The sequence below is a fragment of the Erythranthe guttata genome, chromosome 14, assembly GCF_056151865.1.
Source record: "Erythranthe guttata isolate IM_541 chromosome 14, IM_541, whole genome shotgun sequence".
NCBI lineage: Eukaryota > Viridiplantae > Streptophyta > Magnoliopsida > Lamiales > Phrymaceae > Erythranthe > Erythranthe guttata.
This window is the reverse complement of record NC_142546.1, coordinates 22,923,211-22,945,006: the sequence shown is the minus strand read 5'-3', so window position 1 is coordinate 22,945,006 and position 21,796 is coordinate 22,923,211. Positions and strand designations below refer to the sequence as shown.

The 21,796-nt window shown below is 32.4% G+C and overlaps 4 protein-coding genes and 1 long non-coding RNA gene across 6 annotated transcripts; all 5 read right to left on the bottom strand.

Annotated features, from left to right (window-relative positions):
- Window positions 1-2,030: 2,030 nt before the first annotated feature.
- Window positions 2,031-2,535, bottom strand: LOC148765465 (uncharacterized). The gene is made up of 2 exons (XR_016029706.1): window positions 2,342-2,535; window positions 2,031-2,274 (listed from the first exon to the last, which is right to left on the bottom strand). It is a non-coding gene; the product is annotated as an uncharacterized LOC148765465 (long non-coding RNA).
- A 2,714-nt stretch (window positions 2,536-5,249) lies between these two features.
- On the bottom strand, window positions 5,250-9,756 carry LOC105959165 (putative LRR receptor-like serine/threonine-protein kinase At1g05700). Its single transcript, XM_088812818.1, has 6 exons — window positions 9,648-9,756; window positions 9,024-9,570; window positions 6,102-6,586; window positions 5,778-5,913; window positions 5,572-5,640; window positions 5,250-5,417 (listed from the first exon to the last, which is right to left on the bottom strand). Exons 1-6 carry the CDS (start codon window positions 9,754-9,756, stop codon window positions 5,342-5,344), a joined length of 1,422 nt encoding a protein of 473 aa, XP_088668944.1. The 3' UTR covers window positions 5,250-5,341.
- A 561-nt stretch (window positions 9,757-10,317) lies between these two features.
- LOC105959166 (putative leucine-rich repeat receptor-like serine/threonine-protein kinase At2g19230) lies at window positions 10,318-19,874 on the bottom strand. The gene is made up of 10 exons (XM_088813871.1): window positions 19,737-19,874; window positions 19,097-19,628; window positions 17,831-18,306; window positions 17,595-17,730; window positions 17,431-17,499; window positions 17,268-17,339; window positions 17,115-17,186; window positions 16,849-16,995; window positions 16,492-16,746; window positions 10,318-10,365 (listed from the first exon to the last, which is right to left on the bottom strand). The coding sequence occupies exons 1-8, from the start codon at window positions 19,804-19,806 to the stop codon at window positions 16,851-16,853; spliced, it is 1,572 nt and encodes a 523-aa protein (XP_088669997.1). The 5' UTR covers window positions 19,807-19,874; the 3' UTR covers window positions 10,318-10,365; window positions 16,492-16,746; window positions 16,849-16,850.
- On the bottom strand, window positions 11,207-12,899 carry LOC148765464 (putative inactive receptor kinase At1g27190). 2 transcript variants are annotated; one of them, XR_016029772.1, is made up of 5 exons: window positions 12,548-12,899; window positions 12,263-12,404; window positions 12,111-12,179; window positions 11,966-12,037; window positions 11,207-11,872 (listed from the first exon to the last, which is right to left on the bottom strand). XR_016029772.1 is itself a non-coding variant. In XM_088813912.1 (4 exons), exons 1-4 carry the CDS (start codon window positions 12,427-12,429, stop codon window positions 11,821-11,823), a joined length of 360 nt encoding a protein of 119 aa, XP_088670038.1. In that variant the 5' UTR covers window positions 12,430-12,481; the 3' UTR covers window positions 11,808-11,820. The 2 variants fall into 2 exon arrangements, 1 of the variants encoding a protein (XP_088670038.1); XM_088813912.1 differs by lacking the exon at window positions 12,548-12,899 and having other exon boundaries at window positions 11,808-11,872; window positions 12,263-12,481.
- Window positions 13,508-15,806, bottom strand: LOC148765463 (putative LRR receptor-like serine/threonine-protein kinase At1g05700). The gene is made up of 8 exons (XM_088812817.1): window positions 15,740-15,806; window positions 15,090-15,645; window positions 14,524-15,011; window positions 14,305-14,410; window positions 14,098-14,166; window positions 13,918-13,989; window positions 13,746-13,817; window positions 13,508-13,655 (listed from the first exon to the last, which is right to left on the bottom strand). Exons 1-8 carry the CDS (start codon window positions 15,804-15,806, stop codon window positions 13,508-13,510), a joined length of 1,578 nt encoding a protein of 525 aa, XP_088668943.1.
- Window positions 19,875-21,796: the final 1,922 nt, after the last annotated feature.

Sequence of the window (21,796 nt, the reverse complement as noted above, 5' to 3'; positions counted from 1 at the left end):
ACAAATTGTTGGACAAATTCCTTTACAACAAAATAAAAATTACTAATTAGATCATGATAATAAGAAAAAATTGTGAAATATATATTTTCAAAATTAATCAATTATGTATTCGATAAATTGCGAATTAATAATTAGGATCGTCGGCTCACAAGTATGTTAGCTTCGGAAAGTTGGTGATCAAGAATCCAGGAACAGGTCCAGATAGGAAGTTCTCATGTAAATCTCTGCAGATTTATTTCAAGTACACAAAAGATTTATAATAATCTAATAATTTAATTGTAACTTATAAGAATAAATATATTCATATATAGTTAACTTATAATTTATATATATATAGTCATTATTTACATTGTTTCGAGGGCGTCCATGGAACTGAAGTCAGGAACCGGTCCATGCAAATTTCTGTTTCCCAGATACCTGGAATTTTAATTTATACATGATTTAATTCAAAAAAATATAAAAAAAATATATATACATAATATGAGTAATTGAGTAATTTAATTACAGGGATGTGACACGTCGGATGATGAGATTGTTGCTACAAGAAATCCAGGTCAACTTGTGAGGATGACAAGGGTCATTGGTCATAGAAGGGAAATCAACTCCAGTTAATTGTGGGAATTGATTGATCAATTTCATAAGTTCCATTGCTGCATTTAATTTGTAATTATTTACAGTTCAACTTTTATAAATTAATACAGTCGGGACTATCAATATTCTATTAATTTAGCGAAATATTAAGTTATCGAGTTAATAATTTAATTAATACAATTTTACCAACTCGGGACTGGAAGAAATTGTTATTTAAGCGAGTTTATTAATTTATCGAGGTTCTACTGTACTAAGTTACAATATATTATTATAACAATATGAGATTAATAGAATCAATTTTATCCATAAAATTAAATTATTATACGTAATAATGAAAATTCCATCCGCTGCAAAGTAAATAAAATTAATTAGCAGTAGATTAACAAAAGATCAAGGACAATCGAAGAGGTATAATTATTATTATTAAGTGTGATAAGGGATATATCGGAATTGACCATCGGAAAATGAAGTGCTTGGAGTTGCAACGAGCTGCTTAACTTCGTCGTTAACGGACGCCTCTATTTTCCTTCCTGGTTTAATTTCGTCAATATTATCGGAATTGATTTGAAATTATAAATATATATAAATATAAATATATATATATATATATATATATTTTATATATATTAGGAAAACGTAAAAATGGTGCAAGTACCGTACCGTCTGCTGTTATAAGCAATAGAAGCGAAAGGGCGAAGAGAATCGAAACGAGACGACGACGGAAAACCATTGTGCTTCAAACTATATATATAAACACGTACCTACGTATACTATATTTTTTCTGTGAATTAAAGTGCTTTTTTTCGGCGCATGGTTCTTAGTATTTATAGAATAACTACTCACATATCATTAAGAGTTGAAGATTGAAAAAGTCTGTGCTGTTTGACAGTAGTTTTCTGGTCGAATTAATTAATAAACGAATAATAAAATTAAATTGATAGTAGATGATGAACAATATTATATAATTTTATCTAAAAGAAATAGAGATTTAATAGTACCGAAATTTTAGTTGAGAGTGAGTTAGAGTCCAGCTTAACCATTTGTAACAACTTGTTTGCTATGATGTAGATTTCATCAGTAGTGATTAATAATTTATTGTAAGTCTTCATTATATTTACATAAACTCACTTGTTACCTATTTTAAAAGACTTGGTTATAAGAATGAAAGAAGTCTTGGTTTCATGTACTACTGCAAGTCTTTGTTAAAATTTAATTTACGTCACCTCAGTTTGTTGCGTATTTTAAAAGACCATTTAAAATAAATGGAAGTCTTGGTTTTATATATACTAGTAATTGTACCCGTGCGATGCACGGGACAACAAATTGCATTCTTTTGATGTTGTAAGAATATAAACAAACGTTTGATGAATCGTATGATCAAAATTCTATTATACTGGAACATTATTAAGTATATTACACACAAAAAAAAAGGACATAACTTTACTGTTGAATAATTTTCCAAATGAATTGAATCAGCTAATACCAGTAGATTGAAAATTTGAACCAGGAAAAAAATCATCAATTATGTCTTCCATGTTGAGCTTAAAAGTAATTAGATTTAATAACTAAGTTAACATAATCAAAACTAAACTATCGACAACATACCATCGTAAAAGGCCATCTATACATCTTGCATCGGAACTAAGCCCTTCTCCACTGCCTCATTTTAAGGTTGTTTTGCCACTGGAATTAACAATTGGAAAATTAAGAAACAAAAATAAATATAAACAATAAATTAAATATCGCATACAAACAATAAGTCTTGAAGGTCGACTTCCAATAGCTTGTGGCTCCGCCCATTTTTGGTTAATTTTCTCAAATCATCCCTTTCAATAACATGTCCAATAACATATAAAATGAAATAATTGTTATACATAAAATTTGAAAACTTTGGTATAAATTAATGAAACACATAATTTAACAAAATGAAATTACCTATAAGCCATGATGAAAAAAGATGTAAACTAATTGCCACACATGCAATAGGATGAAGAAGAAGATAAGAAACAAAATCTAAAGTCGGGTTACCAAAAGAAGAAGCCTTAGGTAGGGAAGAAATAAAATTCAAATGTTGCAGACATTCTGTAAAACGATGTCACAAAATCCGCTAGGGATGAAAATCAGATTTATTTACCCTTTTCTGTAAAAATCGAAAATCAGATTATTATAAATAATATCTAGGAGAATTTGGTGAAAATCGATAATAATATTTAAAATAATATTTCGGGGATAAAAATTTGATAAAAAAATCAAAAAATAATATTTAGGAGATAAAAATCAAAAATAAAATTTAAAATAATAGTTAAAGATAAAAATTTGATAAAAAATCGAAAATAATATTTCAAATAATGTTAATGAGATAAAAGTTGATAAAATATGAAAATAATAATTAGAATAATATTAGGAGACAAAATATGATTAAAATCAAAATTATTATTTAAAATAATATTTAGGAGATAAAAATTTGATAAAAATCGAAAATAATATTTAGGAGACAATAATCTGATAAAAAATGAAAAAATATTTAGGAGATAAAAAACTAATAAAAACATGATAAAACTCGAAAAAAATATTTAAAATATTATTTAGGAGATATAAATTTGATAAAATTCGAAAATAATATTTAGGAGATAAAAATCTGCTAAAAGTTGAAAATTATATTTAAAATTATAGTTAGGACTTAGGAGATATAAATTTGATAAAATTAAAAAAATATTATTTATAATAATATTTAGGAGATAAAAATTTGATAAAAATAAAAAAAAAAATTTAGGAGACAAAAATCTGATAAAAATAAAAAATAATATTTAAAATAATATTTAGGGGATACAAATATGATAAAATTCAAAAATAATATTTAAAATAATATTAAGGAGATAAAAATTTGATAAAAACTGAAAAAAAATTACAAATATGACATTAGGGTTTCTGAGGGTTGCCCTAGCGTTTCTTTCTTTTATATATAAGATATATAGAGAGAGAGAGAGACACACAATGTGATTTTTAAGGATAAATTACGGTCACCTGCAAGGTAAGAGTAATTTACAAAATGAAACCCCTCTTGTTTGGGTAATTACAATCACCCCTCAAATATGAACCTTCTTTCATACCCATCATTATATATAGTGTCAAATTCAACATAATGATCTTCTAAAATTTCAGTGGAATGTAGGGGTGTGAACGAGCCGAGCTCGCCTCTTTTGGCTGGCTCGAGCTCGAGTCTATTTTATCGAGCTCAATCTCGAACTCGTCGAGTTCCTCTTTTTTTGGCTCGAGCTCGAGCTCGTGTCAATTTTGTCGAGCTCGAGCCCAAGCTTTTTTTTTTAATTATTATTTTATTATTAAAAATTATTTTAAAAAAATACAAAATAAAAAATAAATTGTAATTATATATATTTTTAATATTTGTATTTATTTCTATAATATTTTATATTATTATACATTATTTAATAAAAATAACATATAAAAAATTAAAAAAAATAATAAATCCGGCTCGCGAGCTCATGAACAACTAAAAATCGGCTCGAGCTCGGCTCGTCAGAAAGCTCGAGCTCGAGCTCGAAAACCTCGAGTCCGAGTTCGAGCTTTTTACGAGCCGGCTCGTCGAGCTCACAAGTCGGCTCGGCTCGTTTACCACCCCTAGTGGAATGATCTCTAGTTTGTACTCGTTATGTGCAAAAAATGCACCACAATCTAATATTTACAAGCCAAGAGACACATCTTATGATCATCTCGTTTTGAAATATGGAGCTCGAATAGTGTGAAATGGGTACAAACTGGATAATATTTCATATAATCTAAAATATTCCACCAAATTTAACATCGCAAATGGTGAACGTATAGGAAGATTCATAAGGGAGGTGGTTGTAATTACCCAAACATGAAGGATTATTTCATAATTTACCCTTGTTTTAATTTACAGTTCTATATATCCCCAACAGGTTTTCTTGATTAAAATCATTAAATTGTGGTTTAAGGATAACTCCAATTCCCACACAAGACCTATAATCATTACATAGACGAATTCTACATTTTAATTTTGATCTAGAAAATTGAATTACCATGTATGCCCTTATAACGCATCACAATTCACACATTATAAACAATCCAAATGTAATTTTTATTTCCGAATAACGTATCACGCATACATTACACAACACGAAGGATGCGTATAATCACAAATCTCAAACATGGGACAATGAATTACATATTGATTATTAGGTACATTATCATGAATAATATAATTCTAACCAATTATTAAATCGGTCTATATCAAGATTCTCAAACTAGACCAAAGTATATGATGTTATGATGGTTGGGATTATGGAGCCAAAAAAAATTGCCATTACATTCTTATTCATCTTTCTGCTACAAGATACCCGGCAGTATATGCCTGGATCGCACAGGTCAGGATTCCCAGACACCCTGCAAAAATGCAAATACATAAATATAGGGAGAAAATGTAATGGAAGCATTATATATAAATTTCTATATTCCTATATAGATTTCTCGAAAATAGATCTGAACTGGGATTTTATAATAAGTATTCAGTTAATTGGGTAAACTTACGATAATGATGTGCCCAATTTGGTTGAGAGTGAAACTGGTACTGTACCATTTAACTGGTTATTTCGAAGGTCCCTGTAAGAGAAAACAGATCAACGCGAGGTTAGATAATTTTCTGCTGATCTATCATTATATAAAGAACGAGAAAACACGTCCGATCGTTATAGTGTTTTTAATTTCCCACTCACAATATTTTGAGGTCTGGTAATCTGGCAAAGAAATCAGGAATAGGCCCTTTCAAGCTGTTGTTTTGAAGATCTCTAAAGAATCAAACACATGATATGGATGGCCACTATGGGAAATTAGTAGAGTACTTATAAGCTTAATTATATATATATATATATATATATATATATATATATATATATATATAATCCCTTAAAGTTACAAATATGTTTGTAGAGTAAAACCCACACTGAATAAAGAGCATCCATGGAACTAAAATCTGGAATTAACCCTGAGAGACCGTAGTCACGAAGCTGCCTGCAAATGACAACATATATAAATTAATAAAAAGCTAAACACAGACGGTGTCACCAAAAAATTAGAAAATCATATATCTCGGAAAAAAATTAGAATCATAATACATAACAACAATAATAATAAGGTGTATTACTTACAGACTAATAACTCGTGGTGAATAATTATCAGAGGAACAACCGATCCATTCCCAGGCATGCAGGAAAGGAAGACAAGGATCACCAGTCCATTTTTGTAAAACAGGAAACGCTTTTTGCAGAGAAGCCAAGCCTGACACTAAATTACCAAGACAAAGGAGGGAAATTATATACAAATACTAATAATTTAGAAGTGGAAAAGAAATATATTATGAATACGTTGCAGTTGGCCGGGGACTAAATGTCACGTATAGTAGAGTACTAGAAGATGCATGAATTAATAGGAAAAAGAAAACTAAAAATCGAAGAGCACACGAACTTCCTCACCATCCCTACTGTCGGTAGAACTGTTTAGCGCGCCTCCAATGTAGAAGATTTCCAAAGCGTTGATCAGTGGGGGAAGAGTGGAGTCATGAGTGGGCACAATAACTAAATTAGACAATATTTTAAATGTAATGTTTTCACCGGATCGTTCAATATAGTCCCCATAAGGTGGAAGAATTGGTTTCGAAATAGGCTCGATGTCAACGTGAATTCTGAAGGAACGTTTTTCATTTGGTTTAAGCTGAGCAACCTCGGAGAAGTAGGCAGTGAAATAGGCAGGGACTTCAACGGGAAAATATATTCCAACGGGGATTACTATGCTTGCATTTGGCAGAGCTGCAGTAACAGCATGCTTTAGCGCTGCTGGGGGTGGCTCTTCACCTACTCTTACCAAATTACTGAGATTGGCAGTATTGGAAACTGTGACCAGTGATATATAGTTGATGTCTTCATTACTCCATATTCTATCATAAGGATCGGATGGGTACCTGCAATTCCGTCCATCACTTTTAGGCTGCGTTTGAATCCAGAGATTTGAAATGAGTCCAAATGGGAAGAGATACCACAATTCCTAAAAAAATAGCAAACAAGAATGGGAGCTTTGGATTCAATCCAAACTACGGATGTAGCTGAGTTGAGCCGACTCGTCTGCAAAAGCTGAAACTCGAGCTCGAGCCCACTTTTAGTTCTTCATGAGCTCACGAGCCAGCTTGCTGGCTTTTTCACTTACTTTTTCTATATTGTATTTTTTGTTGTAACTATATATAATACATAAGATAAAATAAAGTTCAATAATAATAATAATAATAATAATAATAATAATAATAATAATAATAATAATAATAATAATAATAATAATAATAATAATAATAATAATAATAATAATAATAATAATAATAATAATAATAATAATAATAATAATAATAATAATAATAATAATAATAATAATAATAATAATAATAATAATAATAATAATAATAATAATAATAATAATAATAATAATAATAATAATAATAATAATAATAATAATAATAATAATAATAATAATAATAATAATAATAATAATAATAATAATAATAATAATAATAATAATAATAATAATAATAATAATAATAATAATAATAATAATAATAATAATAATAATAATAATAATAATAATAATAATAATAATAATAATAATAATAATAATAATAATAATAATAATAATAATAATAATAATAATAATAATAATAATAATAATAATAATAATAATAATAATAATAATAATAATAATAATAATAATAATAATAATAATAATAATAATAATAATAATAATAATAATAATAATAATAATAATAATAATAATAATAATAATAATAATAATAATAATAATAATAATAATAATAATAATAATAATAATAATAATAATAATAATAATAATAATAATAATAATAATAATAATAATAATAATAATAATAATAATAATAATAATAATAATAATAATAATAATAATAATAATAATAATAATAATAATAATAATAATAATAATAATAATAATAATAATAATAATAATAATAATAATAATAATAATAATAATAATAATAATAATAATAATAATAATAATAATAATAATAATAATAATAATAATAATAATAATAATAATAATAATAATAATAATAATAATAATAATAATAATAATAATAATAATAATAATAATAATAATAATAATAATAATAATAATAATAATAATAATAATAATAATAATAATAATAATAATAATAATAATAATAATAATAATAATAATAATAATAATAATAATAATAATAATAATAATAATAATAATAATAATAATAATAATAATAATAATAATAATAATAATAATAATAATAATAATAATAATAATAATAATAATAATAATAATAATAATAATAATAATAATAATAATAATAATAATAATAATAATAATAATAATAATAATAATAATAATAATAATAATAATAATAATAATAATAATAATAATAATAATAATAATAATAATAATAATAATAATAATAATAATAATAATAATAATAATAATAATAATAATAATAATAATAATAATAATAATAATAATAATAATAATAATAATAATAATAATAATAATAATAATAATAATAATAATAATAATAATAATAATAATAATAATAATAATAATAATAATAATAATAATAATAATAATAATAATAATAATAATAATAATAATAATAATAATAATAATAATAATAATAATAATAATAATAATAATAATAATAATAATAATAATAATAATAATAATAATAATAATAATAATAGTTATTATTATTATTATTATTATTATTATTATTATTATTATTATTATTATTATTATTATTATTATTATTGCATTTAAAAAAAATCAGTTCGTTTATTAATTTTAATTTTTTTAATTATAAAAAAATATTAAAATATGAAAATTAAAAAAGAAAACAGAAAATCAAAATGAAGTCGAGCTTGAAAACCTAGATTCGAACTCGAGCTCAGAAAATGAAAGTCCGATGAGCATGAGCTCGTCAAATTTGACTCGAGCTCGAGCTTGAGCTTACCAAATCTGCCACACTCAGCTCGAGTTCTGGTCGTTTACACCCTTATTCCAAACCACATGAATTTGTTATTATGGATTTGAAACTCCTCCTTAACCCTTCCATCCAAATGCACCCTTAAAAATTTATGTTATATTGTTTCTCTTTTATGGTGATGGGGTTCAGTCGAAATAATGGTGGAATGATCATTCTTCCGTCTTTTTTTTTTTAATGGTGGAATGATCATTGAATGTGTTAAAAGAAGAGATACCATGGGCTCTTGCATTAGTTATTGAGCATTGAAATTTGTAGGCAAAAAAAGCACTAGAAAAGTTTTGAACAAAAACAGAATTAATTATATTATTGATACCTGATAGTTTGATTTGATCCAAAGGCAAGTCTACTCCACATGAACAAGGGATTATTGTCAACGTTTTTGGGATACTGATACTGATACATGGACAAGGGCAAACCACGCACTTCAAGCGCAGAAATGAAAGGAACCATGTCTGGATATATCTTCGGCGGAGAAACGCATACACTAATGGAATCCTTCTTCAAAACATAAATCACCTCATAATAAACAACCCACGAATCCAAAGGCCTGACTGTCTTCCAATGGCTCCCCTCGATCAAAAGATTAAAAATAGGTGGTGAAGACTTATTGTCGTAGTTACCGTATAAAAAGCTGGCACGAACAAGAACACGCTGCCCCTGTTTCACCGAGTCTATGTGGTAACAGTTCTTCTTCGGAAAGGTGAACACACGCATAGTGTGCATTACACGGGATATGGAATGTTTAGGGGATTGAACGGAGTGTGATTCGCCGGTCTTAATGTACTTGGCATCCCCTGTCCATGCTATCGAGTTTTCGTCTTCGTAAGAATCGGATGATCCACAATCAATGCTGAGAAAAACTGCAATAAAATAATTATTAAAAAAAAAACATTTTATCCTGAATTGGAAAATAGATTGAATATGATCTCATACTTACAATTATCATTGCCGGATACAGATAAAATGAAGAGAGATAAAACAAGATAGGGAAACAGGAAAGTTCCCATTCCAAAGCTGAATGATCTTGTGGAGAACAGATTTTCCATCAGCTATTGATGATTTATATAAAAAAAAAATCATCACTTCCATACCCCCCACTCCCTATTTATTTATTTATTTTAATTTTGAAAAGGTATAATTTTGTTAAAATATCAAGCCAACTGCAGTGTTATGCTTAATTTTTTTATTTTTCAGGGGCATTTATATGCTTCGAAGAGGAAGTATTTGCTTCTTTGATGTATATGTTGCGAGAAGATTTTTTTTCCTATGTTTTATTTCTTTCTGCACGAAATAGTCATTTTAGCTTAATAATAGTTAATGCCCGACGGAAAAGGCAAAAACCAGAAGTGGAGACGTGATGGATATGTCTTTGAGGGAGTTGAGGATTGAGACATTCTTTTCTAGTTGACGAAACTTTTCTTGGTTAATTAACAAATACAACTTCGCAGATAAAACAATCAGGTAATAAATTAACAAATACTCTCTCTCTCTCTCTTTCTCTGGAAACGAAGTCAATGCCAACTGTTCCTTGGCAAAACTAGTCATGAAAATAAAGAATTTAATCCTAAGGGCAAATGTCAATGATCATAAGACCTAGTTAAAGTCAATTTCGAGAAAATTAGAGTGACAGTTAACATAGGGCAAGGCTAATTAATCTATGTGGATGGCAGAGATGATCACTGCATCATATTACGTGGATTCTTCGAATCTAATGCTGCAAGCATAAACAACTAATGTTGTAACAGTAAGAAATTGCCAACCTTCATTTTGTGTTTCCGAGTACGTTGCTTCTCATCTTCCAATTGATGAATGAAAGAATTTCCAGACGAATCGGATTTTGTAGTGGGAGCAATGCAAATTGCACCGGATATACACAGGTCTGGATTTCCACTCACCCTGCAATGTTTGCACCCAAGAGAACCTCCGGAAAATATACAGGCCCTTCTCCTATTTTCCCCTCGAAACAAACATTTTGGGTGAAATCGTGATTTTCAATTTGGGGGAATAGGGTTTCTCTGAAATGTAAATTAGGGCAATCCGGCCAACCACGCACCGCCAATCCACCATAACCAACGTTCATCATGTCAACCCCCACCTCCCCAGCCGCGTGGTTTCACGGTGTCAAGTTCTATAGGGAGGAGGCGGCGAAAAGAAAGAACAGCCACGATTTTCCTCCCTCGCGATTCGCGGTCGAGTCATGATTGCATGAGACGATGTTGTTTGCGTAAGGAATACTCCTACTCGACCAGGCGGCGCTGCGGGCGGTGGCTCATCGTCTTCCTCGTGGTGTTGGCGGCGAAAGTGGTGGTGGAAATTGGTTTTGCTGACGAAGAAAAAAATTGGGTGTAATTTTTGTTGGGGAAATTGCAATTAATCCCCTAATTTTAAGTTTTAGAAGTTTAGCAAAATTGCAATTTGGACTCTATTTTAATTTCAGAAGTATTTTTATTTATTTTACGAATACATAATTTATTTGTAAAACAAAAAAACAAATGTGAACGAGCCACCTGTAATTTACAAACTTAATAGCGCCAAGCTTTTGTAATTCACACGAGTAGTAAAGTGCAACAAAGGATCCAAAATCTAAATTGGTCGGAAATATATATACACGAGCTCTAAAGACGGTGGAAACTATACGGAGGGTGACCTGCTGGAGCGGCAAGATGATCGGCGGCAGCAGGGGCGGCGGCGGCGGCAGCGTCTTTGGCTCTGGCATTGGCTTCGGCTTTTTCTTTTTTGCGCTTACGATTGCGTGCGCAACAACATACCCCACCAATGGCTGTAAGGAGGCTGGGAGGAATTGTGATACCAAGTATTTTAGGGAGCTTACTCCGCTTACTTTTACCAAATCTGGATGGATGATCTGGTTGGGGAAACCCATAACTACTACTGGCTGGCGGTGGTGGTGGCCAATAAAACCGATACACGGGGGCCGGTGGCGGCAGACAGGGGTATCTGGGGCAGTAGTAGCTGGGGGGCCTGGGGGCGCCCACTGCTAAACTACTGCATTTAATCAACAATCATAATTTCATATTATAATTTTTTTTTCTTTTTCAGGACCGATCGATTTAATTTTACCGATAACGAGAGTAGTTTATGCAACGGATAGCTTACCGGAACCATGGTTTCTTAGTGTTTGACACGGAATTCTTGGCCAAATTCCTTGACAGCACAAGACAGAGATCATAAGACTTATTAATTTGTAAAAAAATGCAACTCCTAATAGTAAGTACAAATTTCGAGCGTTTCGCTCACAAGTGTTTTAGCTTCGGAAAGGAGGTGAAGAATCCAGGAATAGGTCCAGAGAGATAGTTTCCGTGTAAATCTCTGCAGATAGATTTCGGTTAAAATAATTTCGAATCGGAGACTTAAAAATTGAATCATCAGACACAGTTCTTACATTGTCTGAAGGGCATCCATGGAACTGAAATCTGGAATTGGTCCATGCAAATTTCTACTCCCCAGATACCTGCAGACACAATTATTCATCAATTATTCAATTGTTGCACAATCATATATATGATGATGGGAAAAAATAAATAAATAAATTACAGAGCTGTGACACGGCGAATGGGATCATTGCTACACGAAATCCATGTCAGCTTGTGAGGCGAACAAGGGTCTTTATTTATAGAAGGGAATTTCACTCCAGCAAGTTGTGGAAATTCGTCGATCAGCACAATCAATCCCTTTACTGCATCGATACCACCAAACAACATATTAATTCTATGATTAACATAAAATTCTCCCAACAGAAAATTCTATCTACAATATAGAAATTGAATAAAAGTCGAAGATAAAAATAAATGGAATTGAGGTTAATAATGAATTGATCACCATCGTTGGAATGGGTTGTGCAAGAGGAAGTAGAATCAACCGACGAAGTGGTACTACTCGAAGATGTATTGACCTTAACGCCCTCGACGTGTGCCTGTATTTTCCTTCCTAGTTCGATGAATAGAAATAACTTTATATATGTAATTATGTTTACAATATTGTATTGAAAAAAAAACAAGATTGCAAGAAACTCATATATAGTTTACCATCAGCTGTTACGAATAGAAGAAAAACGGCGAAGATAACTGAATTCAGATGGCTAATCATTTTAATTAACGGTCGATTGATCTGCCTGAAAATCGAGATTATGAAATAAATCTCTCTGTTTCTTGATTATCTCAAAGTGCTATTTTTTGTAGCTATGTGATGAGATTGCTTATTAGCTAGAGTTGAAGATTGAAGAAGTACTCTTTGCTATGTCACATTTTTATTTTCTTCTCAATTAACTAATGTCAAATTGACGATAATTAATGATAGACTAATTCGTGTAATTAGGGATGATAGATTCTGCGGACCAGTATTTAAAATAAATAAATAGCATTTAAGAGAAAGACATCTCTATACTTAAAAATTCTGAAACAATGACAACATTTGATGATGGTACGGGTCCACGTAACTTGTTATCGGCCAAATTCCTGATATTTATACACACACACACACACACACACACACACAAAAAAAAAAAAAAGTTCACTTTCTTGCTCAATTTTCAGTCCTGATCAGCTTGAAATCTAAATCTCAAACACTTGTAAAACTTTAATTAAATCGGCTATATATATATAAAGGGTAATACTGATTCCCAAACAAGATTTATTATCATTTATCACACAGTCCTTTATTTCCAAATAATAGATCACACATATTACAGAATACAAGGATTTATACAATGACAAATCTCAAAAATAAGATAATGAATCACACATATTACATTATCATACACAATCCCGGTCAACATTGATCTCAAACTAGGCCCAAGCATGCATTATATATGATGGATGAGATTATGGAGCCAATCAGTATTTGAATAATGATGTTGTTACTCTTATTTCTGCTACACGAAGACGGGCAGGGTTTGCCTCGTATACAGAGACCAGGATTCCAGCCCACCCTGACAAAATGTCATATAATGGAAGCATTAATATATATCTTATAAAACTGAACTGGAATCGTAAATCTAGTATTCGGTTAGTAAGCTTACACTAAATCTAGGCCCTTTTTGTTTGAGAGTGAATCTGGTAGGTAACCACTTAACTGGTTTACTTCAAGGATCCTGTAAGAGAAAACACGAGGTTAAATATAATAGTGTTCTCTTGATCTGTATATAAGACAACAGAAATAACACGTCTATTATTATTGTCTTCTCGACTCACAATATTTTGAGGTCTGGTAATTTGCCAAGGAAATCAGGTACAGTCCCTTTCAACTTGTTATTGCGAAGATCTCTACAGAATCGAATAACATTATGATGATCAATGTATTGCGTGCGCGTAAAAGTTACAAATTGTCGAATTAGACGTATTAATTCAGAACAAAAAAGAAAATGCACTCACATTATTTGAAGAGCATCCATGGAACTAAAATCTGGAATCTCCCCTGAGAGGCCGAAGCTGTCGAGATATCTGCCAAATGATTCACGGATGAATTAATGAAGAGCTAAACATGACTGCAGTGTCACACCGTACTGTAAGAGAACTTAACTACATCCGGTAAAAAAGAAATAAGTCGAGTATAGATATAGATAGGTAGATAGATATTACAGTGCTGTTACTCGTGGTGCAGGATCATGGTTACAAGCGACCCATTCCCATTTGTACAGTAGAGGAACACAAGGATCACCACTCCAATTTTGTAAAACAGCAAACGCTTTTTGTAGAGAAGCCAATCCTTCCACTAAAAAGTAACCAAATTAGAGAGAGAGAGAGAGAGAGAGAGAGAGAGAGAGAGAGAGAGAGAGAGTATATTAGGTAGTGTCTTACTATCTTTATCGTCGGTACCGTCAGCTAGGGCATCTCCCATGAGAAAGATTTCCAAGGCCATGATCACTAGAGGACGTCTGGAGTAATTAGCCCGTACTAAAGAAAATGAACTTCTCCCCGTAACGGACAAGTTACTAAGGCATACTTGAGTAAAGCTCTCAGCCATTGTAAGAAACGGCTCTGTATAGAGTTCCTTGTGGTTGTCCTTGAAAATGCTGAAGGCCGTCGTTTCTCTAAATATTCCAAGTTCAGTAACCTCGGCCACGTAGGCATTCACGTAAGCTGGAGTTTCATAATTATGTAGCTGGAATATTTGTATGCTTGAATTTGGAGTAGATGCAGTTATACCATTCTTTAACACTGAAGGTGGGGGCCTATCTCCCTTTTCTGTCTGATTACCCAACCCGGCAGCATCGTAAACTATGGTCACTCCATCGTAGTAAGGTTCGTAACCATTCCATATTCTGTCATAAGGATCCACCGGGTACCTGTATTTTCATCACTAGTTATAACAGGTCCATGATAAATATATTTACCGTCAAAACTATATGGTTGCTAATGCCTACCTGATTATACTTGATGAAATGGGAATTCTGCGCCTCAAGAACAAGGGATGATTCTGCATCTTCACATACATAGTTGGTTCCAAAGTGCGAATTTCAAGGGCGGAAATGAACGGAAACTGCAATTGTTTGGTCTGAACAACACATACGCTAATGGAATTCTTCCTCATATAATAAATCACCTCATGAAAAACATACTGCGAAGTCGAAGTCTCGACCGTCTCCCAGTAGTTGCCGTCGATATAAAGGTCAAACGAAGGAGGTGAAAACTTTTTGTCGTAGTCACCATAGTAAAAGCTGGCGCGTACGAGGACACGCGCGCTTCTGATTGAGTCGATGTGGTAACAGTTCTTCTTGCCTGTGGTGAACACACGCATCAAGTCCATTAGGTAGTCGTCCATAAATTTATGTTCCATTTGAGGCGACGTGGGGGTAAGAGATTTCACAGAACGGACTTCGCCGGTTTTTATGTATTTGTCGTCTCCAGTCCATTGCATCACTTTTTTGTCCATATAACTATCATAAGAAATGGATGATCCACAATCGATGCTGAGATAAACTGCATGCAAAAATATATATACAATGTATACCGAGAATATATAATCCAGTGATCTGAGGTTTAAAAATGATTCTAATAAACATGATATTGTTACCACTCTCGCCTGATACAGATACACTGCACAGAGCTAAAACAAGATAAGAGAACACGAGGGTAGCCATTATTCCAAAGCTCATTGATATTCTTCAACAAGATTGACTATTTGCTTATGCAATGTATAATATTTTTCCACAACAACATTAATTGAGGTGATGAGTTTTTATATATATATTTGTCTTCATAGAGAGAGTTCATGAGGATTGAAACATTCTTTTGAAGTTGACAAAATGAAAAGTTTTCTTGGTCAGTTTACAAATTGAAGAACAATAATCATGAGAAACTAAGACAAAGGCAATAATGATAAACATGTTTTTTAGATCATGCTTGTAAGTCTAGTGTGGGGCTTCATTATATAAATCTCAATATGATGGATTGGAGGTCAACAAAAATAAGTATTGTTAGTGACTTAGTGGCACACACATATCTTGCAATTGAATCGCATTTACTGCTTCTGTGAAAATCGCAACTGCGCCAAAAACCCACCCTCGGAGTAGATCGTGTATCTCACTCGCTCCTTCTGCAATTTTTTCTTACCTATGAAATGACCAAAATAACCCCAGGGTCCGGCCCTTGAGTAGACAAATTTTCAAGTTAAAAGGACTAAATTGAATTTGTGAAAACATTGCAGAAACTTGAGGATTAAATTGCCAAATCAAATTAAACTGTGATGTTTCTTTTATAGTCAGAAAGATTTTATAACTAAAAGTCAATGTCGAAAATATGTAGAGTAGCAGTGAACACAGGCGCCAATCAAATGTATGATAATATTCTTCATGATTTTATTTTTGTTTGTAGCTAATAATAATCAAAGGTATATTTATTCTGAATCTGATTACAGTATTTGGCAACTAAATAAGGGGAAATAAATATGTATACTGATTCTAACAAGATGTTCGATCAATGAATAAAATATCATGAGCCTGTTGATTTTGTTTTCCTTTATCGAAGCCTGGCCGATTTGTACTACTCTGTTAGGCTCTTCAGTGCTAAGCTTTTGCTCTCCTTTGCTGTCCTAAAACACCAAAAAAACAGACTTAAAATCAAATATCTGACTTTTGGTAATACTGTTTATCGTGACACGTTGAACATATACAGTTTAATAACCTTCATTTTGTGCAGCTGATCCAAGCGATGATCAAGGACGTAACTATGCTTCCAATCTTCCCATTGATCAAAGAATTTCCGGATGAACCGGTTTTTGTAGTAGGACAAATTGCACCAGGTAAACACAGGTCCGGATTGCCACTCACTCTGCAAATCAATTTAACACCCAAAATATTAATCGACGTTCGATTTTCATAACTTCGAATATAGTTTCTGAAATTTCAAAATCACTAATAGGGAAAAAAAAATCGGTCTCGTTGGCCTACACTAAATTTAGACCATTTTTCTGAGACAATGACGTCGGTACAGATCCACTTAATTTGTTATCAGCCAAATTCCTGATAGAAAAAAAAAAAAAAAAAAAAAAGAGGTTATTTTCGTCCGTGTGGACACGATTAATTATTAAAGGTTTAACTCACAATTGTTTAAGGTTTGGTAACGCGCTTAGCGAATCAGGAATCGAGCCGTTCAAGCTGTTGTTACGAAGATCTCTGCACGAATATTAAAACATGGAAAATCAGTATTTCGATCCCAGGGAAAATGTTTTAGTTAATGATTGTTAGATAAGTCGTAAATGCTCACATTATCTGAAGAGCATCCATCGAACTAATATTCGGAATCGCCCCCGAGAGACCGAAACTCCCGAGAAACCTATTGTATCAAATCAAACCAATTACTCAATTATCAGAACAACAATCAAGAAAAACATAAATTATTCAATTTTTTTTTCTTTATAGTTAATTTACAATGCAGTTACGCGTGGCGGCGTAGAGTCACTGCTACAGTTGATCCACTCCCACGAGTAAGCCGCCGGAAGACAAGGGTCCCCACTCCATCCTTTCAACACACCGAAAGCATCTTGTAATAAAGAAAGCCCGTCGACTATATCGATTGTACAAAAACAGAGTTAAGTACTGTTTTTAATTCCAACGTTAAAAACATGTCAGGAAAATTTAAAAAAAAACGACAATATATTAATTACCGTCAGTTCCTTTAGTAGCCTCCGTTAGAACATCTCCGATAAGATACACTTCCAAGGCATTAATGAGAGGTGGAAGTGTGGACCCCGCATTCGGGACGAGAGAAAAAGTAGTGTTGGGCGAAACAGTGACGTTGCTAACATATAACAGCGTAAGGTTTCCGTACATAGGTTCGATAGGGGATGAGTAAGAACGGTTGCCCATGAAAAGTGTGAAGTTCCGTGTTTGGTTCGGTTGGAGAACGGCCACCTCGGTGAACCACCAGTTGATGTAGACGGAGGCTATGTAAGGAGGGAATCCCATGAAGAGTTGTAATGTGGAATTGGGAGTAACTGCAGTAACTGCATGGCGTAGAACTGCAGGGGGAGGCGAGTCGAAAAATGTTATAGGATTCAGTAAGGCGGTGCTCGTTACTTGTGTCGACCCCCTGCCGCCTACTTCGCCCGTCCATATTCTGTCGTACGGGTCGTCGAACGATCTGCATGTCGTTTAATCATCATGGCAATTGTCAATATTGGTTCATAATCAAGCACCGATTAAGAACGTAAATTTACATAACATAGTAAATATTTACATAATTTGACATACACCCGGCAAACCAAACACTGGCCCTTATATAAAGGCCGATTACGGGTCACATTTCCTAAGACTCGTGATCCGTGGGCCCCACCCGTACAAAAAAATGATTTTTTAATAAAATTGACCAACAACTAGTTCGAACTCCGACCCGACGAGTTGACCCGTCACCCGCCCGAGTTAAAAAGAAAATTAACGGTCGAGATCATCCGTCGTCTGGAATCAATGGTAAAAAAAATTGGACGTGTCCGACCCGGACCTGTCGACCCCAACGGGTTAGGACCCGTGGGTATGCCAACATAACACAAGGGCGAGATTTTAACTAATCAACTAAGATATATAAATGGGCGTAAATTTAACATATCGATCGTGCAAAACTAATTCCAATTTCATTAAAAAAAAAAAACACGGAAATCGATTTTGATTTTGGAAACCATAATGAAATAAACTTATTTCAGAATCAGCATTTTAGAATCCAAATAATTACAATACAGAAATTGTATTCCTAATTTACCCAAATAAGATATAATAAATTATATGCATAATTTTCGGAAACAAATTAAAAAATGATTAATTTATATTTATTAAAATTAGAATCAGATTAATTTAGCAGCGACTTAAAGTCAACTCTCTCCGGGGGAATCTTAAAGTCAACTCTCTCTCTCTCTCTCTCTCTCTCCGGGGAATCTTACCTAATAGTCGCGTTGGTGCCATAAGCGACTCTTCTCAGCGTAAACAGAGGAAGATCCTCGGCGATAAGCTGATACATATACGACTCCAAACCTCGTATCTCCAGAGCAGAAATCAACGGCAACCCGCCGTCGTTTCTCCGGCCGACGCACACACTGATGGTGTCCTTTTTCATGACATAAATCACCTCGTAGTAAAAATACACGGTGCTCGAGGTTTCGACGATGGCCCACGGGTTCCCGTCGAAGAAAAGGTCAAAGGTGGGCGGCGACGATTTTCCGTCGTAGTTGCCGTAGTAGAAGGTGGCGCGTACCAGAACGCGGCCTCGCCGGATGGAGTCGATGTAGTAGCAGTGCTTCTTTCCGGTGGGGAAGGCTCTGAGGGTGTCGAGTACATGGGATATGGAGTTGTTTTTGGGGACGGTGTGGGATTCGCCGCCGCTTATGTAGCGGCCGTCGCCGTCGCCGGTCCATGCGATTAGGTTTTCGTCGGTGAATGAGTTTGTTGACGATCCGCAATCTATGCTCAGAAATACTGTAAAAAAAAGATATTGTAGTGATTAATTAAAGAACGAGAGTTAATAATTAATTAGGAGATTAATGAAGATGGGTTAATTAGTTGATAATTAATTTAATCAATTACCATCTGCTGATACTGAGAGAATGCAGAGAGAGAGAACGAGGCAGCTGGAGAGTGGATGAATAGCCGCCATGCGAGGCTGAATGTGAAGAAGATTTTGAAAAAATAAATGGGTGTATATAATTATAGAAAAAAATTGGTTTAATTAACTGGAATGGAGGATTTTGATTGGTTGACATGTGATGAAAAGATCGCAAATGGGAAGACGACAACATGTTTAATAAAAATAAAAATAAAAATAAAAGAGTTGTTCTTTAGTCTTACAGTTGGAAAAGGTTGACTTCGTCAATTTCTATAAGGCTCAAATAGGTTAGTCTTATATTTCAAACGTTGACTTTTTAGATATGTGCAAGTATGTCCTTCAAGTAATTTATTTATAAATTAGAAATAAAAATATATGTTGTGTGATACTAGCCGGAATACCCAAAAGCCCAATTATTAAGCATCCATAGAACAAAGCCCAAATACAAACTTGGCTTATTCCAAGCTCGTCCACTAAGACTAGGGGTGAGAAAAAAAAACCGAGGAACCGAGGAACCGAACCGAAAACCGACAAAACCGAACCGAATTGCACCGAACCGAAGCATAAACCGCATACTCGGTTTTCAATTTTATGTGAACCGAAAATTTCGGTTCGTATTCGGTTTTCCAAGTAGGAAACCGAACCGAGGAACCGAACCGACATCAATACGACGTCGTTTCATTAAATATATATATTTTTTTTACTTCAACGAATTTCATTGATTTTTGGGCCTGTTTTGGGCCTACATTTGGGCTTGTTTTTTTATTGATTTTTTTATTTCTTAATTTTGAGTTGATTTATTGACGTTTTTGGGCTGATTTTCGGGCCCAAATGAGCCCAAAACCGAACCGAAAACCGAACCATTATTGAAACCGAATCGAGAATTTTATGAACCGAGAAGGAACCGAAACCGAACCGAAACCGAACCGAAACCGACCGGAACCGAACCGCAAGGAACCGATCGGTTTGGTTTTTTGTTCTTTAGGAACCGAACACTTCGGTTCCGGTTCCGGTTTGTGCCTATAACCGAACCGAACCGAACCGTTCTCACCCCTAACTAAGACTATGTTTAACAGAATTAAGCACTAGCACTGAACAAATGCTGAATATATGGCTGAACGGTTAACTTTATTATCGAACACAATTTTATTTACCAACAAAATTATTGATAGTATCTAAATAAAAAAAATGTAATTATGGCTCTTGTAATTGTTATATTATTATATTTCTTTTAACAAAAATAAATATGTAAATATAAACTATATATTTCTGAAAAATATATAAGTAAAATTTTCGTTTCAATTTCATTAAAATACCTGAAGATAAAAGAGAAAATAGTGAGAAAATAAATTCCATGATACCATTGTGGAAGGAGAACTATGTGTGAACTTGTATATTTTCATTCTATAGCCCTCAATTTTTTTTAATATTTAAATTTATTTACTAATTTAATTTTAAAAAATATCTAATTAAAAATAAATTATGATATGTCATCAATTTACTTTGATAAAATAAATGACTTGAGGTAATCAATTCTAATTCTTGAAACACATATAAAAGTAAAATTATTGAACTCCATCTTTTTCCAACATAAAAAATGTATGACATTAAAATTGAGAAGAAGAAAAAAAATGAATTCTTATTGAAATGATAAATTTGAGGGATATAATATTATTTCTCAATGTAAATAATATAATCCAAATCAAAACTTACAAAAATATGGGAATTAACTCCCTGTAATTTTTCTGCCACAAGATACCAAAAAAACTCCATTATTTTTTTTGTTTTTTCATTAAACACTTATCTAGGTGGTTAGAAAGAGGGGCATTTGCGAAAATAGCTTCGTCAAATCTATTTAGATTTGTCACTGAATGAATAAGCTCTAAAAATTAACATGAATCGGTCAGCACAAGTTGACTCCATTTAGATGGTTGTATCAAACATGTTGAATTATAATGTACTAATCAAATAAGAGATTTAGGTCCATTAAGATCTCACTCATAGCAATCAAACAAGGCCTTATCCTTTATAAAACTTATCC